This window comes from Cyanistes caeruleus, chromosome 2 (genome assembly GCF_971803275.1).
Source record: "Cyanistes caeruleus chromosome 2, bCyaCae1.hap1.1, whole genome shotgun sequence".
Lineage (NCBI taxonomy): Eukaryota > Metazoa > Chordata > Aves > Passeriformes > Paridae > Cyanistes > Cyanistes caeruleus.
The window spans coordinates 56,841,987-56,856,698 of record NC_141702.1 but is presented as its reverse complement, the minus strand read 5'-3'; the positions used below and the strand labels follow the sequence as shown (position 1 = coordinate 56,856,698).

General features: G+C 41.7%; 1 protein-coding gene across 1 annotated transcript; it reads left to right on the top strand.

Moving 5' to 3' along the window:
• Nucleotides 1-6,042: 6,042 nt before the first annotated feature.
• Nucleotides 6,043-14,688, top strand: ACAT2 (acetyl-CoA acetyltransferase 2). The gene is made up of 9 exons (XM_086877181.1): nt 6,043-6,292; nt 6,394-6,528; nt 7,687-7,868; nt 8,719-8,836; nt 9,604-9,747; nt 10,772-10,894; nt 11,550-11,704; nt 13,775-13,885; nt 14,447-14,688. Exons 1-9 carry the CDS (start codon nt 6,244-6,246, stop codon nt 14,612-14,614), a joined length of 1,185 nt encoding a protein of 394 aa, XP_086733307.1. The 5' UTR covers nt 6,043-6,243; the 3' UTR covers nt 14,615-14,688.
• The last annotated feature ends 24 nt before the right edge of the window (nt 14,689-14,712 follow it).

Sequence of the window (14,712 nt, the reverse complement as noted above, 5' to 3'; positions counted from 1 at the left end):
AGAAGGAGAATAAATTGAAACTTTTTCTACATAAAATAGATGCAGACATACACTCAGGGCAGCTTCTATTCTGTGTATAACATACCTAACATTTTCTGTGTATCTGTGGTGATTTGAACTCAAGACCTCCCAGTACTTTGTCTAGAGTTTGCCTACTTTTTGTTATGTTCAGAAACCAAACCTCCTTTGTGTCTTCTAAGTACAGATAAAGGTCTAGCTCAGATACACTCTAAGGTGTGGGCTGGTAAACCTTCCACAATTGTTTGTGTTCATGAGCATGTCGAAAGTATTCCTGCATTTTTTACCCCTTGTCAGCACCTAGTTGTTTTAAAATTATCTTTACAAGTGTAGATTACATTTGTGGGAAATACGCTAGCTGAGCAAGAGGCAGGCAGCCAGGGACATGTAGAGATAAGTGGAATCAGCCTGCAGAGCTTAATATTCTGGAATGCCTTCCTTCTTTTTTTTTTTTTTTTTTTTTTTAGTTTTTTGAGTTAGTACTTTTGAGTTAGTAAGCGTATAATCAGGCTACACCTATAATTTTTGTTTAGGGAAATAAGGGCAACAATTTAGTAACCAGTCCTCTGATACCTTTGGGAAGAGGACATTTAACTGAAATACTCTTTTGTTGTGTTTGTACATCACATTACAGAGTGAGAACTAATCTGGGATTTTTTAGTGCTGCTGGAACAAACATGTTGACACCCACCTTGGGTTGTGTTTACAGTGTTGTAACTGGAGTAAATTAGATTTTCAAGTAATAGGTGGTTTCATAACCCCCAGCAGCAGAATTGGTCTTTGGGTGAGAGAGCACATCATGACCTGTCCAAGCACCAGCACAAAAGCCAATTTCATATATTGATTCACCTATGAGAAAATGGAATAGGAACCAGATCATGGATGTGTGGGAAGCACAGCTTACCAGGTTTTAGGTTCCTTGAATGATGCTGTGTTACTCATTAACTTAATTATCCATTAATTGGATAACTCCTCCTTGGTTTTACCAGCACAGTTCTGGGTTTCTGTTCCACCCCTTGGTTTCACATGGAAGCCCTCTGGACCAACACAAATACCACGATCTTCCCGAGATCCAGAGGATGCTATTTGTCCCTGGGGAAGGCAGGCTCTGAGGAAAAATGCTTCCTAGTGTAAAACACTCACAAAAAAAATTTAGTCTGCAGGTCAGGAAAGTGAGGAATTAGGGGGAAAATTACATAAAGCCTTTTTCAAAAGGGTTTTTTTTTAAAAAAAAAAAAAAAAAAAAAAAAAAAAAAGGTTTGGCATACCGTACATACTCTTGGCATTTTTTTAAAGGACCTTGAAATATCAGGAACTAAAGAAAGGCCAATTGGCTCTTGCCAAGGCTGTCCTTGACTTTCAAGGACAGGAGATGGAGCAAGGCGAACCCGTGGTACATCTGCAGCAGAGAATGAGCTCACAGGCACACTGGAAAAGGCTGCTACTCCCACAGGTGTGAGAGAGAGATAAAATCTATGGATTGCACTGAGAGAAAAAGTGATACAGAGAGGTCCTTCAGGTAACCACTAGGTAAAGATCTGGGCTGCAGAAAGTCCAAATTTGACATCAGAGAACTCTCTCTTTCAGAGAAGCTTCCTGAATACTAGGCTGCAGGCTTAATGCTCTCTTTTTACCCACTACTAACATGCTTTTATGCGTCTTAGTGGAATTATCACATATTTTTCTTACATGTTTATGGCAAGAAGTAACTAAACTTTTTCAGAAAGCTCTTGCATTAAGTACTTTTTAATTAATAGTAATATATATATATATATATATATATATATATATAGTGAGTTAACTTCAGAGCCTGTCCTGAAGACATTCCCTGACTCATAATCCATCCAGATACAATTACAACCAAATGGTGACTCAAGTTACATTCATTTTTTGAGGATGCTTGATAAATACTACAAGCTTGCATTTGACGTACAGGTCTACATATAGTTGCTAAGGATATAAGTCCAGGTGTTTACTGTACTTTTTTTTAAACCATAGAAAGTCCAAGATAGTTTTAATAGTGCAAATGTTTTCCTGTCTGAGTGGAAGACAACATTTTTTAATTAAACACCAGTTAGATTATGATTCCCTTACAAAGATGGATTCAAGGAAAACACAGATTGCTCTTAACACAGCCAAGGATATTTCATTGCCTTGATTTCCAAGACAGTTGGACTTCCTGTCAGTCAGGTGGGAGACTGAGAAGTTTTAGAAAATGTAGGTCTTTACCTCACTGGGAAAACAGTGTGTCTGTTTTTAAAACATTACTTATCTGCTGAACCTACTCATAGACAACTGAATACCAGTCTACCGCTAAAAAAAAAATGGAAAAAGAATGCACAGCCTTTCTACACATGAAAAGAGGCCTTAAGGTACTAAAAAGGCATCCAGGAAACCTGAATGTCCTAAGCAGATATTAGCAGCAATATTTGTGTATAAGACTTTGTAGACTAAAGAATTTGCTGTCACAGGAAAGTTGTGAAATCTAGTTTTTTAAGAATTAGAAATATATCATAGAAAGATTTATTGATTTAAAGTAATTGGATTTTGTTTGGTTGGTTTTTCTTTAAGAGGTGTAGCTTAGTTTTTATTAAAATCACATTCCTAACAAACCTGGTTTTGCAAATATTCATTGACCAAGTGTCAGATTTAAGAAAAAAAAATAAAGCAAGAGCTTCACATCTTGGTAATAATACAGATATTTTAAAAGGTCCGATTTAGAATAAAGTTATTTAGCAGGAGAGTAAATCAGTGAACATTGAAATCCTCTAAATTTTTGTCTGAATGAAAATGCAAAAATCTTTGTGCCTTGAGTATTTAAAGGAAGGCACATGTCCATTTGATTGTGTTCATAGCAAAGTAGTAAATAAACTTTGTGCAACTGATAGCAAGTAAGATTTCTGATGACATCAGTTCTGATGAACTGATGACTTCATTTCCCAGAGTTTAGATTTCCAAGAAATGGTAAAATGTGCCAGCATTGGGCAGTAGTTTGCTATTGAGTATTATGCTGCTCATTAACTATTGAATTTAAAAGCACACTGCCTACTCCCATTCAGTAGTGTTTTTTTCTGCATTTAAATAACTAAACTTTGATCTGTACTATGCATGTTTCATAATTATTTGCCTTTGTGCGATTGCTACATTATTTTGCTAAGTTACAAGTCCCTTTTGTCCGTATGGATCTCAATCCTGGACACCATCCAAGCAGGGTTAAATAGAATACTGCAGATCTGATAGGCATTCCAAAATAAAATTAATCTCTGTTGTTTTTGGGTGGCGCAGCCTCAAAGACTGGTTTGTCACTAATGTTGAGCTGCAAAACTGTTCTGCTGGTTGGAGCTGAGAGCTAAGCTGGCAGTAGGTCAGCTCACTGGGGTGAGCTAGCCTGAAGTCCCTAAGGCTGCTTCATATTTGAAGTTTTTCTGTCTGCTAGTGAACTGTAGGGAGGGAAGGGGCTGAAGCCTTGCTTTATGTTCAATTCAATATTTGTGGTGATATTTGTAAAATTTTAAATTCAAGAGAATCCTGTTCATAAGGCTTACTGCAGGTGTAGCATCAGTTGCGGACTTTGAACACCTGCTGACATTTAATCTGAGCTCATCTCACATTACTGACTTTGTATTTCCATCAATGGCCTTAAGCTGTAATCAGTCAAAATTTACATTAAGAATGACATATTGTTATATGGAACTGTTGAAAAACAAGGTTACTTGGTGCTGCCCTTGTATATCTGTGTTACTCTCTACTGAATTTTGAAAATGTGCAGGGACTACATTCAGTCATACAGGGTTGCTCAGGAACTGTACAATATTTTTCTGAAACAATCACTGTATTGCTTAAAATCATGCATTCCTGAGTTTTGCTTGTATGTTAGTTCTACTACTTGCTTACTGATAGCCTTTTGAAAAGACACAGACCATGGTTTTCCCCTCCAGATTTAATCTTACATGTTTTTCAGTGTTATCAGCTGCTCTCAGTGCACAGCATCATTAAAGAAAAGCAGTGGTGCATGCATGTTGCACATTAATGCGTCCTTTAATGCATGTCCATGGGAGACTGATACATCAGTCTGCCTGAGCATTTGGCTGCTTGCGGGAATTCCCAGAGATTTCCTTTCCTGAAAATATCTGAGGGGATTCTTCTCTTGCTGAAAGCTGGAAACGCCAAAGTCACTGACGAAATGTTATGACACATGGTTTTCTACTTTGTTCTTACCCTTCACAAAGACCAAAATATCTGAAAAGAGGAATGTATTTTGAGTGTTGGAGTCCTGCACCATGATTTAGCAGAGTTACTGATACAATCTAGCCAATCTTTCTCTCCATAGTTGAAGTAGGATTTTTTTCCCTATCTAGTAACGTCGTAGCTTTTTAAATTGTAAAGCAAGAATAGAGGCTGATAGGAGTCAGAAGAATCCAGCTCAGGTATTGTACTGCTCCTGTTACTCATTGTGCCCACACAGAACGTTCAGATGCATTTTGTGGATGCAGATTTAATGCTGCCAAATTCAGATTAACCAACATGCAGGATGCAACCACCGGTGTGCATTCACTGTATATGTAACCACATTTATGTTAGTCAGTGTTTGTCATCACATGCTGTGTGCTTTTTAGGACTTAATTTGTACTTCTGTTCTCTCTGTGAAAACCTACAGAATTTTACCACCTGGATAGAAAAAAAAAAAAAAATCTCCCGACTTTGTAGCTAAAGCAGGAAAACCAGCACATTTTCTAACCATCTTCTTGGCCTTCAGATGCAAGCTCAATGCAGTGCTTTGGCTGGCATGCCCCTTAGGCCAGATATCCCTGAATGAGGAGGAAAGGAGTAGGGACTGAAGATCAAGGCTGTGCAATACACCAGTTATTTCAGCCTGTGTAATTTTTTTTAACTGTTGTTTGTAGCTTTGACTTACTTTTTTGGTTCCTCCCTTTATTCTGTCCCTTCTTCCTCCAGATATCTTAATATTGTTGCTTCCCACCTTGCATCTCTAGGCTTCCCACCTACATTTCCCTGCAGTGAAACATTGCTCCCTGCCTGCCCTGCTGTGGCTTCCTGTCCTTCCAGGAGCTCCTGCAGCCAGCGCCTTGCAGGCCACCTCACCTTTCCCCTTGCAGCATCGCTTCCCATGGAAGCAGCCTGGGAACAGCCCCTTGCTTGTCTCTTTCATCAGGTCAGACAGGAGCAGCTTTTGGGCCAGCGGCAGAGCACTGCCTATACTAATATACATACATACTATATATATATAGATATAGATATACACACACACACACTAATATATATATATATATATATATATATATATGCATGTGTATATATTTATATATATATATACACACACACACACTAATATATATATGTGTGTATATATATATGTGTGTATATATATATGTGTGTATATATATATGCATGTGTGTGTGTGTGTATGTATGTATGTATATGTGTATATACACATGCACGCTAATATATATATACTAATATATAAATAAATATGTTTTTATATATATATATATATATATATATATATATATATATGTTAATTTCTGCTGAAATTAAGAAAAAAAAATAAAATTAAAAGGCCGAGTTGGGTGTTGGTAATCTCTGGGCATCAGTTGCTGAGCAGATCAAACCAGCGATAGGCAGTTTGGTATAGTTTTATTCAAATTACTATTCTTTCTCCCTGCTCACGCAAATCCTAAGAAATGCCGTGATGAAATAAACAAGCTGTCCCTAAAGCCACAATATGACAAGAGAGCACTTGACGCGCGCGCTTTATTTTGTAAATTAATAATCCAGACGGAGCGGGCAGCCGGCGCTGTGTGCGAGCGGGGGGCTCGGGCAAGTGCCCGACCCCGCCGGGCCGGCGGAGCCGCTCCTCCCTCCGCCCCCGCTGGGAAGGGGCCGGGAAGGAGCCGGCCAAGGCCACCCTGGCCCCATCGATCGCCCCAGGGGCGGCCCGGCCACGCCACCGCCCGCCCGGCCCCCGCGCTCTCCTCGGGTGCCCGGCGACAAATCCCCTGCTCGGGCTCCGTCCTCCCGCCCCGCCCGGCGGCGGGCGAGGGGCGGGACCGGCGCCGACTCCGCTTTCGCTCCGGCCGCGGCCGCCGCTCCGCTCGGGCTCCCGCCGCTCCCGCCGCCGCTCCCGCCGCCGCTCCCGCCGCTCCCACCGCCGCTCCCACCGCCGCTCCCGCCGCCGCTCCCACTGCCGCTCCCGCCGCCGCCGCCATGAGCGCAGACCCCGTCGTCTTCGTGTCCGCCGCCAGGACCGCCGTGGGTGAGAGGCGGCGGCGGGCGCGCCGGGCGGCGGATGCTCCCGCCGGGGCCGGGCGGGTGTCCGGGTGCTGAGCGCGCTCCCTCTGTGTCCCCCCCTGCCAGGGTCCTTCAATGGAGGGCTGTCGTCGCTCCCCGCACACGAGCTGGGCGCCGCCGCCATCCGGGAGGTGCTGCGCCGGGCCGGGCTGGCCCCCGAGGAGGTGTCGGAGGTGATCCTGGGGCAGGTCCTCACCGCAGGTACGGGCCGGGCGCTCCCCCTCCGCGGCCGCATCTCTTCGGGGTTGTCCCATTGAAACGGCTCAGGTTTCACCTCCCAGGACCTCGTTCCTTGCCATTGGGAACACGGTTCCTTAACAAAGGGCTTGAGAGGCATCGTGGCTGCTTGTCCATACGTTCTGGGTGACCGAAAGGATGGGTTTTTGGAAAGGATATTGTGGGGGATAGTTTGGGGTTATTTTTTAATCCATGAAGCAGCCAACAGTGTATATGTGAATGTCAGTTTCTTTTCTTTGTTACAGCATCCTTCTTACCTTGGTCATCTCAGGTCCTAAATTTAACATCCTAAGTAATGGGGTAACTGAGATTTTAAGAGCTAGGCTTGCATTTGTGTTTGTCTTCAGGACCGACCTGCAAGATATGTGATGCCACTTGTTTGGAGACAAATACTTTTATTTAATGAATAGCTGACAGGGAATTGTTTGTTTTGATCTTGCTCCTGCTTTTTCCAGGGTAATGTTTAATCAGTAGAATCATAGGCAGGTTTGTATTTTAAACGTGGAGGAAGGAAATACGTATTTTTATGTTTAAGATGATTCTGATTCCTCTGTATTTTTAGCTTGCTGAATGGTGTGCTGTCCTTGTCCTTTTTTTTTTGCGTACAAAGAGCTTTGGCCTCGGGAGATGCAGATGAAGACTGTTTTCTTTGAATATAGTGCTTCTATTATCTCCATCAGGATCTCAACAGAGACTGGAAGCTTTCAGGTCCATCTGTGCATAGCTGTGCTTTTGGTTTCCGTATGAACTCTCAGGGAAAGTTAACTGCTGGTGATGGACAGAAGATGTCAAAAAGAACCTCTTCAGCAAGTAGCAATTTAAATGATTTCTCATCTTACACATACAACAGGCTAGGGCTGATCTGAAGTAGTGTTTTCTCTGACCTGGCATCAAAAGCAGAGTTGTAGATATAAAACTATCAGTAGCAGGTATTTATTGATCAATACAGATGAGAGAGGTTTTCTGTGTATAGATTACTGCTGGGCACTTCTCTACCCACCAGCTAAAAGCAGGAGTGAGCTCTAAGTTTTTGTGGAATTGGGGTATTGTTGTGAACAGTGACAAGGTGGATGTTTTTGTTTTTAAGAGCAGCCAAAAGCAAAATGCTGCCTGTTCCCACAGGTGCTGGCCAGAACCCCGTCCGGCAGGCCAGTGTGGCTGCGGGAATCCCGTACTCTGTGCCCGCCTGGAGCTGCCAGATGATCTGTGGGTCGGGCTTGAAGGCGGTGTGTCTGGCTGCTCAGTCCATACTGACAGGAGACTCCAGCATCGTGGTTGCAGGGGGCATGGAAAGTATGAGCAAGGTAAAGCAGAGGATTGGACTCGCATTGCGCTGACATACCGGGAGCAAAGAGCCCCATGTTGAAACCCTGTGTTTCCAGGCTGGCACCTGGAGGCAAATCAAAAGGGTCGCTGTGCTTGTGAGTGAATTTACACATGCAGCAGTTGACTTCAGTAGCACGCTTCTTTTAAAAAAGGAAAAGACTTCCTACTGCAGCTGCTAAAAAGGTGCCCTGCAAACACACACTGCGTTTAAAATTCCGTTTTCATTTCCATCTGGCCCTGTTGTGCTGAACGATTTGCCTGTGACAGATTGCAATAGATGGGATTTTTGTATTGCAACAAGCCTAGAGAAGGAATAACTGAAAATGTTATTGCTCACCAAGCAATTAGAGCTTGGAATGAAAGCAAAGCAGTTTTATTTTGAGGTGTTCATCCCAAGGCTGTATTCAGGAATGGGTCTGAGCTGGTGATATGATGCCCAACAAACAGATGGCCTCTTCTGCCAGGGCTCAGCTGCCTGTGCTGACACTGATGCTGACCTTCTGTGACAGCAGAGTGCAATTGGGAACTACCTGGAGCAGGCTAGTAGGATGGAAGAGCCACAGCCATGTGGCCCCAGAAATGATAGATTTGGTCTGTGGAGGGAACAGCACTTGCAGTTTCCCCTTGCTGCCAGGGGAATGCACAGGCCAAATGGCACGCCAGCCGGCAGGCTCTGGAGGGACAGGCGGAGCGGGCAGCCAGAAAGACTGCCAGGATGTGGGATGGGTACTTCCAGCCACTGGGCAGGGGTCTGTCTCTTCAGTGGTCTGTCTGAATTGTGTAGTGGAGATGTAAACATCTCACTCCTTCCAAAATACGCTTTTGCAGGCTCCTCATGTCATTCATATGCGAGCTGGGGTGAAAATGGGAGAGGCTTCCTTGCAGGACACTATAATCCTTGATGGCCTTACAGATGCTTTTTATCAGTATCACATGGGCATAACAGGTAAGTGGTGACAGTCCATAAAATGAAATGGTCAACTGAAAGAATTCACTGACAGGAAATGTCAGAAATATAATGTGACAGATAATGTGTTTCAAGCTGTCCTTATGTTGTAGTCTTGAAAAAGAAAGAAAGAAATATGTAATAATGAAAGGCATTGAAGGCATTTTCCATTTTGTTTGTAAAGCTACTGCTCTGGGTTTTTCTTCTGTCTGAGCTAATCTTTCTGCATCTCTTCTACATCTGAGAAATCTAATTTCAGAAAAAAATATAAATAAAATAATCCCTGTATGTAACTGGAGCGTTCAGCAGCGCAGGTTCACAGTGAGGTGGAGTTACGTAAAGTGTCCTGTGGATATGTGTGGTTCTGCAGCTTCAGGTTATTGCACCCTGGATGGGTCAGCCAACTGCTTTTCCAGACCCTGCTTATGAAACAGAGTGACTTCAGAGCTGCTCCTTTCCCTGAAGTGGCTGTAGAGAGATCTGAGCATTGTTATTCAGAGAAGCAATAAACTACAAAAGGTTGTTTGCATTTCTGTTTACTTTGATAATATCATCTGGGAGGAGATTCCACACAGAAATTTTCACCCTCAAGTGAAAATACAGTAGAAAATCATGAGTAAACAAAATGAGGAAATCGAAATGAAAACAGTTAAACAAACTCAGCTGCTTGCTACAGCAAACATTAATGACTACATTTGTGCTTACAATTTTGCAATTTAAAATTTTGGCATTTCCTGACGTCAGTTTGCATTTTGTTCCCGTTTCAGCTGAAAATGTGGCCAATAAGTGGCAAGTCAGCAGAGGGGAGCAAGACCAACTTGCTGTCCAGTCACAAAACAGGGCAGAGGCAGCACAGAAAGCTGGCTATTTTACAAAAGAAATTGTTCCTGTTCTTGTACCTTCTAAGAAAGGTAGGTGTGAATGGATAATGAGACCAAATTTTAAGGAAAAAATCTATTTTCTGCTATGTCTCCTATAATCAGTGGATGGTTTCCCACTTACACAACCTTTTTGTAAGCATGTAGCCTGTTGCTCTCTTTTTCAGCTTTCAGTGGTTATATTTTAAATAAGAGAGAAGCAGTGTAAATGTGGAGTATTTCAGTGTAGCTTTCTGAAAATATTACTAGTGTGTTTTACTTCAGAGATAGTAACAACCTAGACAAAACACTGACTTAACACATGTTTGGATATGGTACCAAAATCAATTATTTTTCATTTTCTTAAGACTCCTGCTGCACCAAACTTAAAACAGTCATATTGATCTGTCAAACACACCTAGTAAAATACAGAGTGACATTAATTAGGGTTACTAGTTAATTATGTAGTCAGGTTACATATAATGGGTATGCTTCTCTTTACATCTGTGAGGGATATAAACAGAGCTATTACAATACTTGAGCCAAAAGTCTGTTTCAAGAGCAAGGGAATTCCCCAGCTCCTTGTGAGGTAGATGCAAGAACTGAATTTTCCAAAAAGAAATCATGAATCAGTTCTTCAACAATTCCATTGAATAGACCCTGATGAAAAAGTGCTGGCATTGGGCCAGCTACAAACTATTTAATGATACCAGTTTAGATAATTTTTAATGACACTTGACTGCTCTTTGTAACAAGATGACTAGAAATATCATTTCAAATATGGCCTCCTGCTGAAAGAGAAGCTGTTGGGTTAGGAACAGCAAGAACAATACTAACTTTTGCACAACCAGACAGTATTTTAGCTGCTTGTGTTTTAGAAAACCTGAATTGTCTGCCCTGCTAGAAAGAGGGTTACAGCCATTTGCTGCCTTGACTTGGCAGCTGTCTCAGGCATAAGAATGCCTTTTTGCTTGAAAGGAATCCGGTGTATATTCCCACTCAGCGTGTTGTTTTTGCTGTCTTTGAGATGTGTTTGTGTGATGAGACACTCCTGTAAGCATAATGCTCTCTTTTGCAGGTCCAATAGAAGTTAAAACAGATGAACACCCTCGACATGGGAGCAACTTAGAAACAATGTCAAAGTTAAAACCCTGTTTCCTGACAGATGGAACTGGGACAGTAACAGCAGCTAATGCTTCAGGTTGGTCCTTGTGGCTCAAGGCAGGGTCTCTGTGAGGGGTGTGGCTGCTGCATGTTTACTGCTTTGCAGAAAATGGCAATGTGTTTGACAACTTAGGTAGAACTCCATTTTAGATGTGGTGGAGGATTTCTTTACAGAGTTGTCTTTTGTTTCCTTGTTTTCTATAAAATAATACAAAGGTTTGGACAATAACAGAAATATTTGATAGGCTGGAGAGAATATTTCCTTTTAAACTGTCTAAGGGTTTCTGACACTGCAGGTGTGGACAATGGAAAACTTAATGATTCATTGTTTGAAAATGTTACTCCTGTGGGACTGCCACAAGCAGCTTTGAGACATCTTGCTGTGTCCTTATGCTGCCCCTTCCAAAGCCTGCCTAACACATCTGATGTGCTTCTTTTTCAGACTGTACTTTGATTCTTCCACCTGCTGCTTTCCAAATAGAATCACAAACGTGTCTCATTTACAGCAATGTAGTTTCAAGTGTTTGTGGCAAAGAACAGACTTGGCTGATATGAGAAATACTGACCTAAACCAATAAATGTTTTGTGATTTTTGTTTTGTCTAGATTGTCATTTTATGCTAGCTGGAGAAGGTGGTACAGTGAAAGCCATAAAGTCCAACAAATACATACAAGTTGTTTTTTTTTCCACAGGTTTAAATGACGGAGCTGCAGCTGTTCTTCTAATGAAGAAATCAGAAGCTGCTAGGAGAGGTCTTATGCCTTTGGCTCGGATTGTATCTTGGGCTCAGACAGGTATAGATCCATCTATTATGGGAGTAGGGCCCATTTCAGCAATAAGGAAAGCTGTAAGTAATCATTTATCTATGTATCTATTATGTTAAAACTCTTGCTTTTAATTGCTTCTTGTTTTCTGGCCATGTTTTGGTTTTGCCTTGTTCTAAAGAAAGCTTAGTAGGAAAAAAAGAAAACTATGTGAAAAACACTCAAATAGTGTAGTATATGAGGTTAGGAATCCTAGTGCTACTAGGCTAGTACCTACTTGTTGGAAAAAGAAAAACCAAGTGCATATGTGTATAAATGGCCTTTAGAGCATAAACTAGTCAGGTTTGTGGAAGGATACCTAGATAACCTAGGAGGCTAAAGATCAAATTTCAGGGATGTGTGTAACTAACCTAATTCAGTGATTCTGATGCTGTGTCTGGTTAATTTTCAGATCATTGCCTGATCATATTTGCTGTAGTACAGCAATGAGGGAAGGGCCACTGAGTGCCACCTGCATTAGCAAAGGGGATGGTGCCCTTTGTGTTTCAGTTTGGCCTGCAAAAAGCTTGGAGCTTACAAACTGGATTCCTTTCAGGTGTAACTAAACAGGAAGGTGCATTCCAAAACCACATGTACCGTGCTCAGAGCATTACTGCACCCACTGATGTGCTCAGTGTTCAGTCCACAGGATAAGGTTCTCAGTGCCTCAGTGAGCAGCCCTGCTGGTACCATACTGCTTGCTAATACACACATAACCCACGGCAGCCCCAGCTGATTACTGGGTAAAGCTTAGCTATGGAACTGAGCATGGAAAGAGTTAAGAACAGATTTGATTTAATGTTCCTTATTACTTTAATGCTGTATAAAGGCCTTATTTTGTTCATCTCTGTAATGTCCTGGCGATGTGGAGGTCTAACTTGAAGTCATCCAAGCTCTGTGGCTTTTGATACCAGTGTCATAAAGTCACCCCAGGACAGGCAAGAAAATCAGAGCTGTAATGCTGAAGCTTTTTCTTACCAGATGTCAAACTGTTCTTTTAAAGGAAGACTGCATATACAATACAGTTTTACTTTAAACTGTGGGACAGACAAGCTGTACCTTTAACTGCATACATGGTGTGAGAAAGGGCACACCACTTCATAGAGCATGGTCTTAATAACACCAAAGTCAAGGCTTCGGTCCCTTTATGGCCCATTTACTTAAGAGCTGGAGTCGATGATCCTCCTGGGTCCCTTTCAACTCAGAATATTCTGTGATTCTGTGATTAAACTTTGGAATTAATGTGTGTTATCAAATGTTCACATGCTCCATGTTTTGTTTATCACTTCAGAATTTTAGAGTAGCACTTTATAGTGACAGAATCACCATGTTATAGATTAAGTGTTACAATAACATAGTGTATCTTAAGCTTTTCCCAGAAGATTGGCATACTCCATACTGTGTATTTTGCAGAAAAAGGCTCTCCTCCTTGACTGTAGCTTCGGAGGTGCACCACTTGGGCTCGCCTAGGTTGTGAAACATCATTGTTGATGATTCTGATAAAGTATTGCTGTTAGAAACAAAGTGTATATATGTGAAACATGCCTAAGCTTGTACTGGAGTAGGCAATTGCATCACAAGTTTCTCAAGTGAAAACACGAGCCAAAGCATCTTCCAAAATAGTCACCTGTGAAAAGCTTAAAGTGGCAGCTTTCATTGTAAAGGCAGGAGAGTGGAAAAATCAGATCACTAATGGTTGACATCTCACTATTTTCTGTGTAAAAGCCTCTAAGTAAAGACTCCTTAATGGAATCAGGCTATGTCCTAAAAAAATTGCTCTGAATTTGCTGAAGCCTGTTTTTGAATCCAGTGCTTTTCTAGTAAGGGCACCAGGTACAGTTTGATTCTCACAATTGCACCACCACCATTACTTGTGTAAAATTAGTCAAGATTTTTATGAGCAGCCAGCATTATTACAGCTCATTGTACTGACTTGTCTGAAATGAAGTCTGTAGTCTTCAAGAATTCTGTCATCAACCCTGGCTATAAAAAATTGTTTTCCTTCAACTTTTTTGCAGTGGTAGCTTCAAATCATCTGATTTCTGTCTTAGGAAGTTTCCTGTGGTGCTGAGGAAAACCTAAAAGATAAGGTCCTATTTGTATTGTTTTCTCAGATTGACAAAGCTGGCTGGACTCTAGAACAAGTCGACCTGTTTGAAATTAATGAAGCCTTTGCATCACTATCTGTTGCAATAGCAAAAGAACTGAAAGTAAATCCAGAAAAGGTAATGATTTGTAGGCTGGCATTAGTTTGCCCTCTGTAATTCAAACTTGTCCCATTCTGTGCATGTGGATTTTAAGGATGAGCACAGCTCTCTTGCAATCCCTTCGGTGTAAGCAAATAGGGTGGGAGCCCCAGCAGGCATTTCCTCACACTGCTGTCCACTGGCTTTGCTAGCAGTTTCCCAGCTGAACAAGTTCCATTGTTGTTGCAGTGGATTTTTATGCAAATCCAGGCAACTGCTCAAGCATACTTAACAATTTCAGAATTTGAAATTGTTGCTGCAAGTGTATTTGCCACAGTGTTCTTTCAGTGATGGCAAAAAGCATAGGTATTATTCTCCTCTCCCTAAATTTGCCTTTTCAGAGTGAAGATAGCACCCTTGCAGAAGAAAATACTGATTATTACCAGCTGTTGCACTCATATACCCTTTCTTGTATTAAGTGATATTTGGGGTTTCAAGCTCACAAATAATCAAGGGCTAGATTCCAGTAGTTATTTATGTTTAAAGTCAGCTAAGCCAGTTAAATGTTCTTGACTGACTATATTTTTGGGTTTTTTTTAGATCAATATACAAGGTGGAGCTATTGCTCTTGGCCACCCTCTGGGTGCCTCTGGTTGTCGCATCCTTGTAACTCTTCTATATGCACTGGAACGAACTGGTGGAAAACGTGGTGTTGCTGCTCTCTGTATAGGAGGAGGAATGGGAATAGCCATGTGCGTTGAGAGATAAATGTGCGGGAATGAACGAACAGCTAGTGTGAACTAGCTTTGAAACATTTTACTAATAAACTTCTAATAACAGAACTCACATTTTGTTTGTTTTGCCTA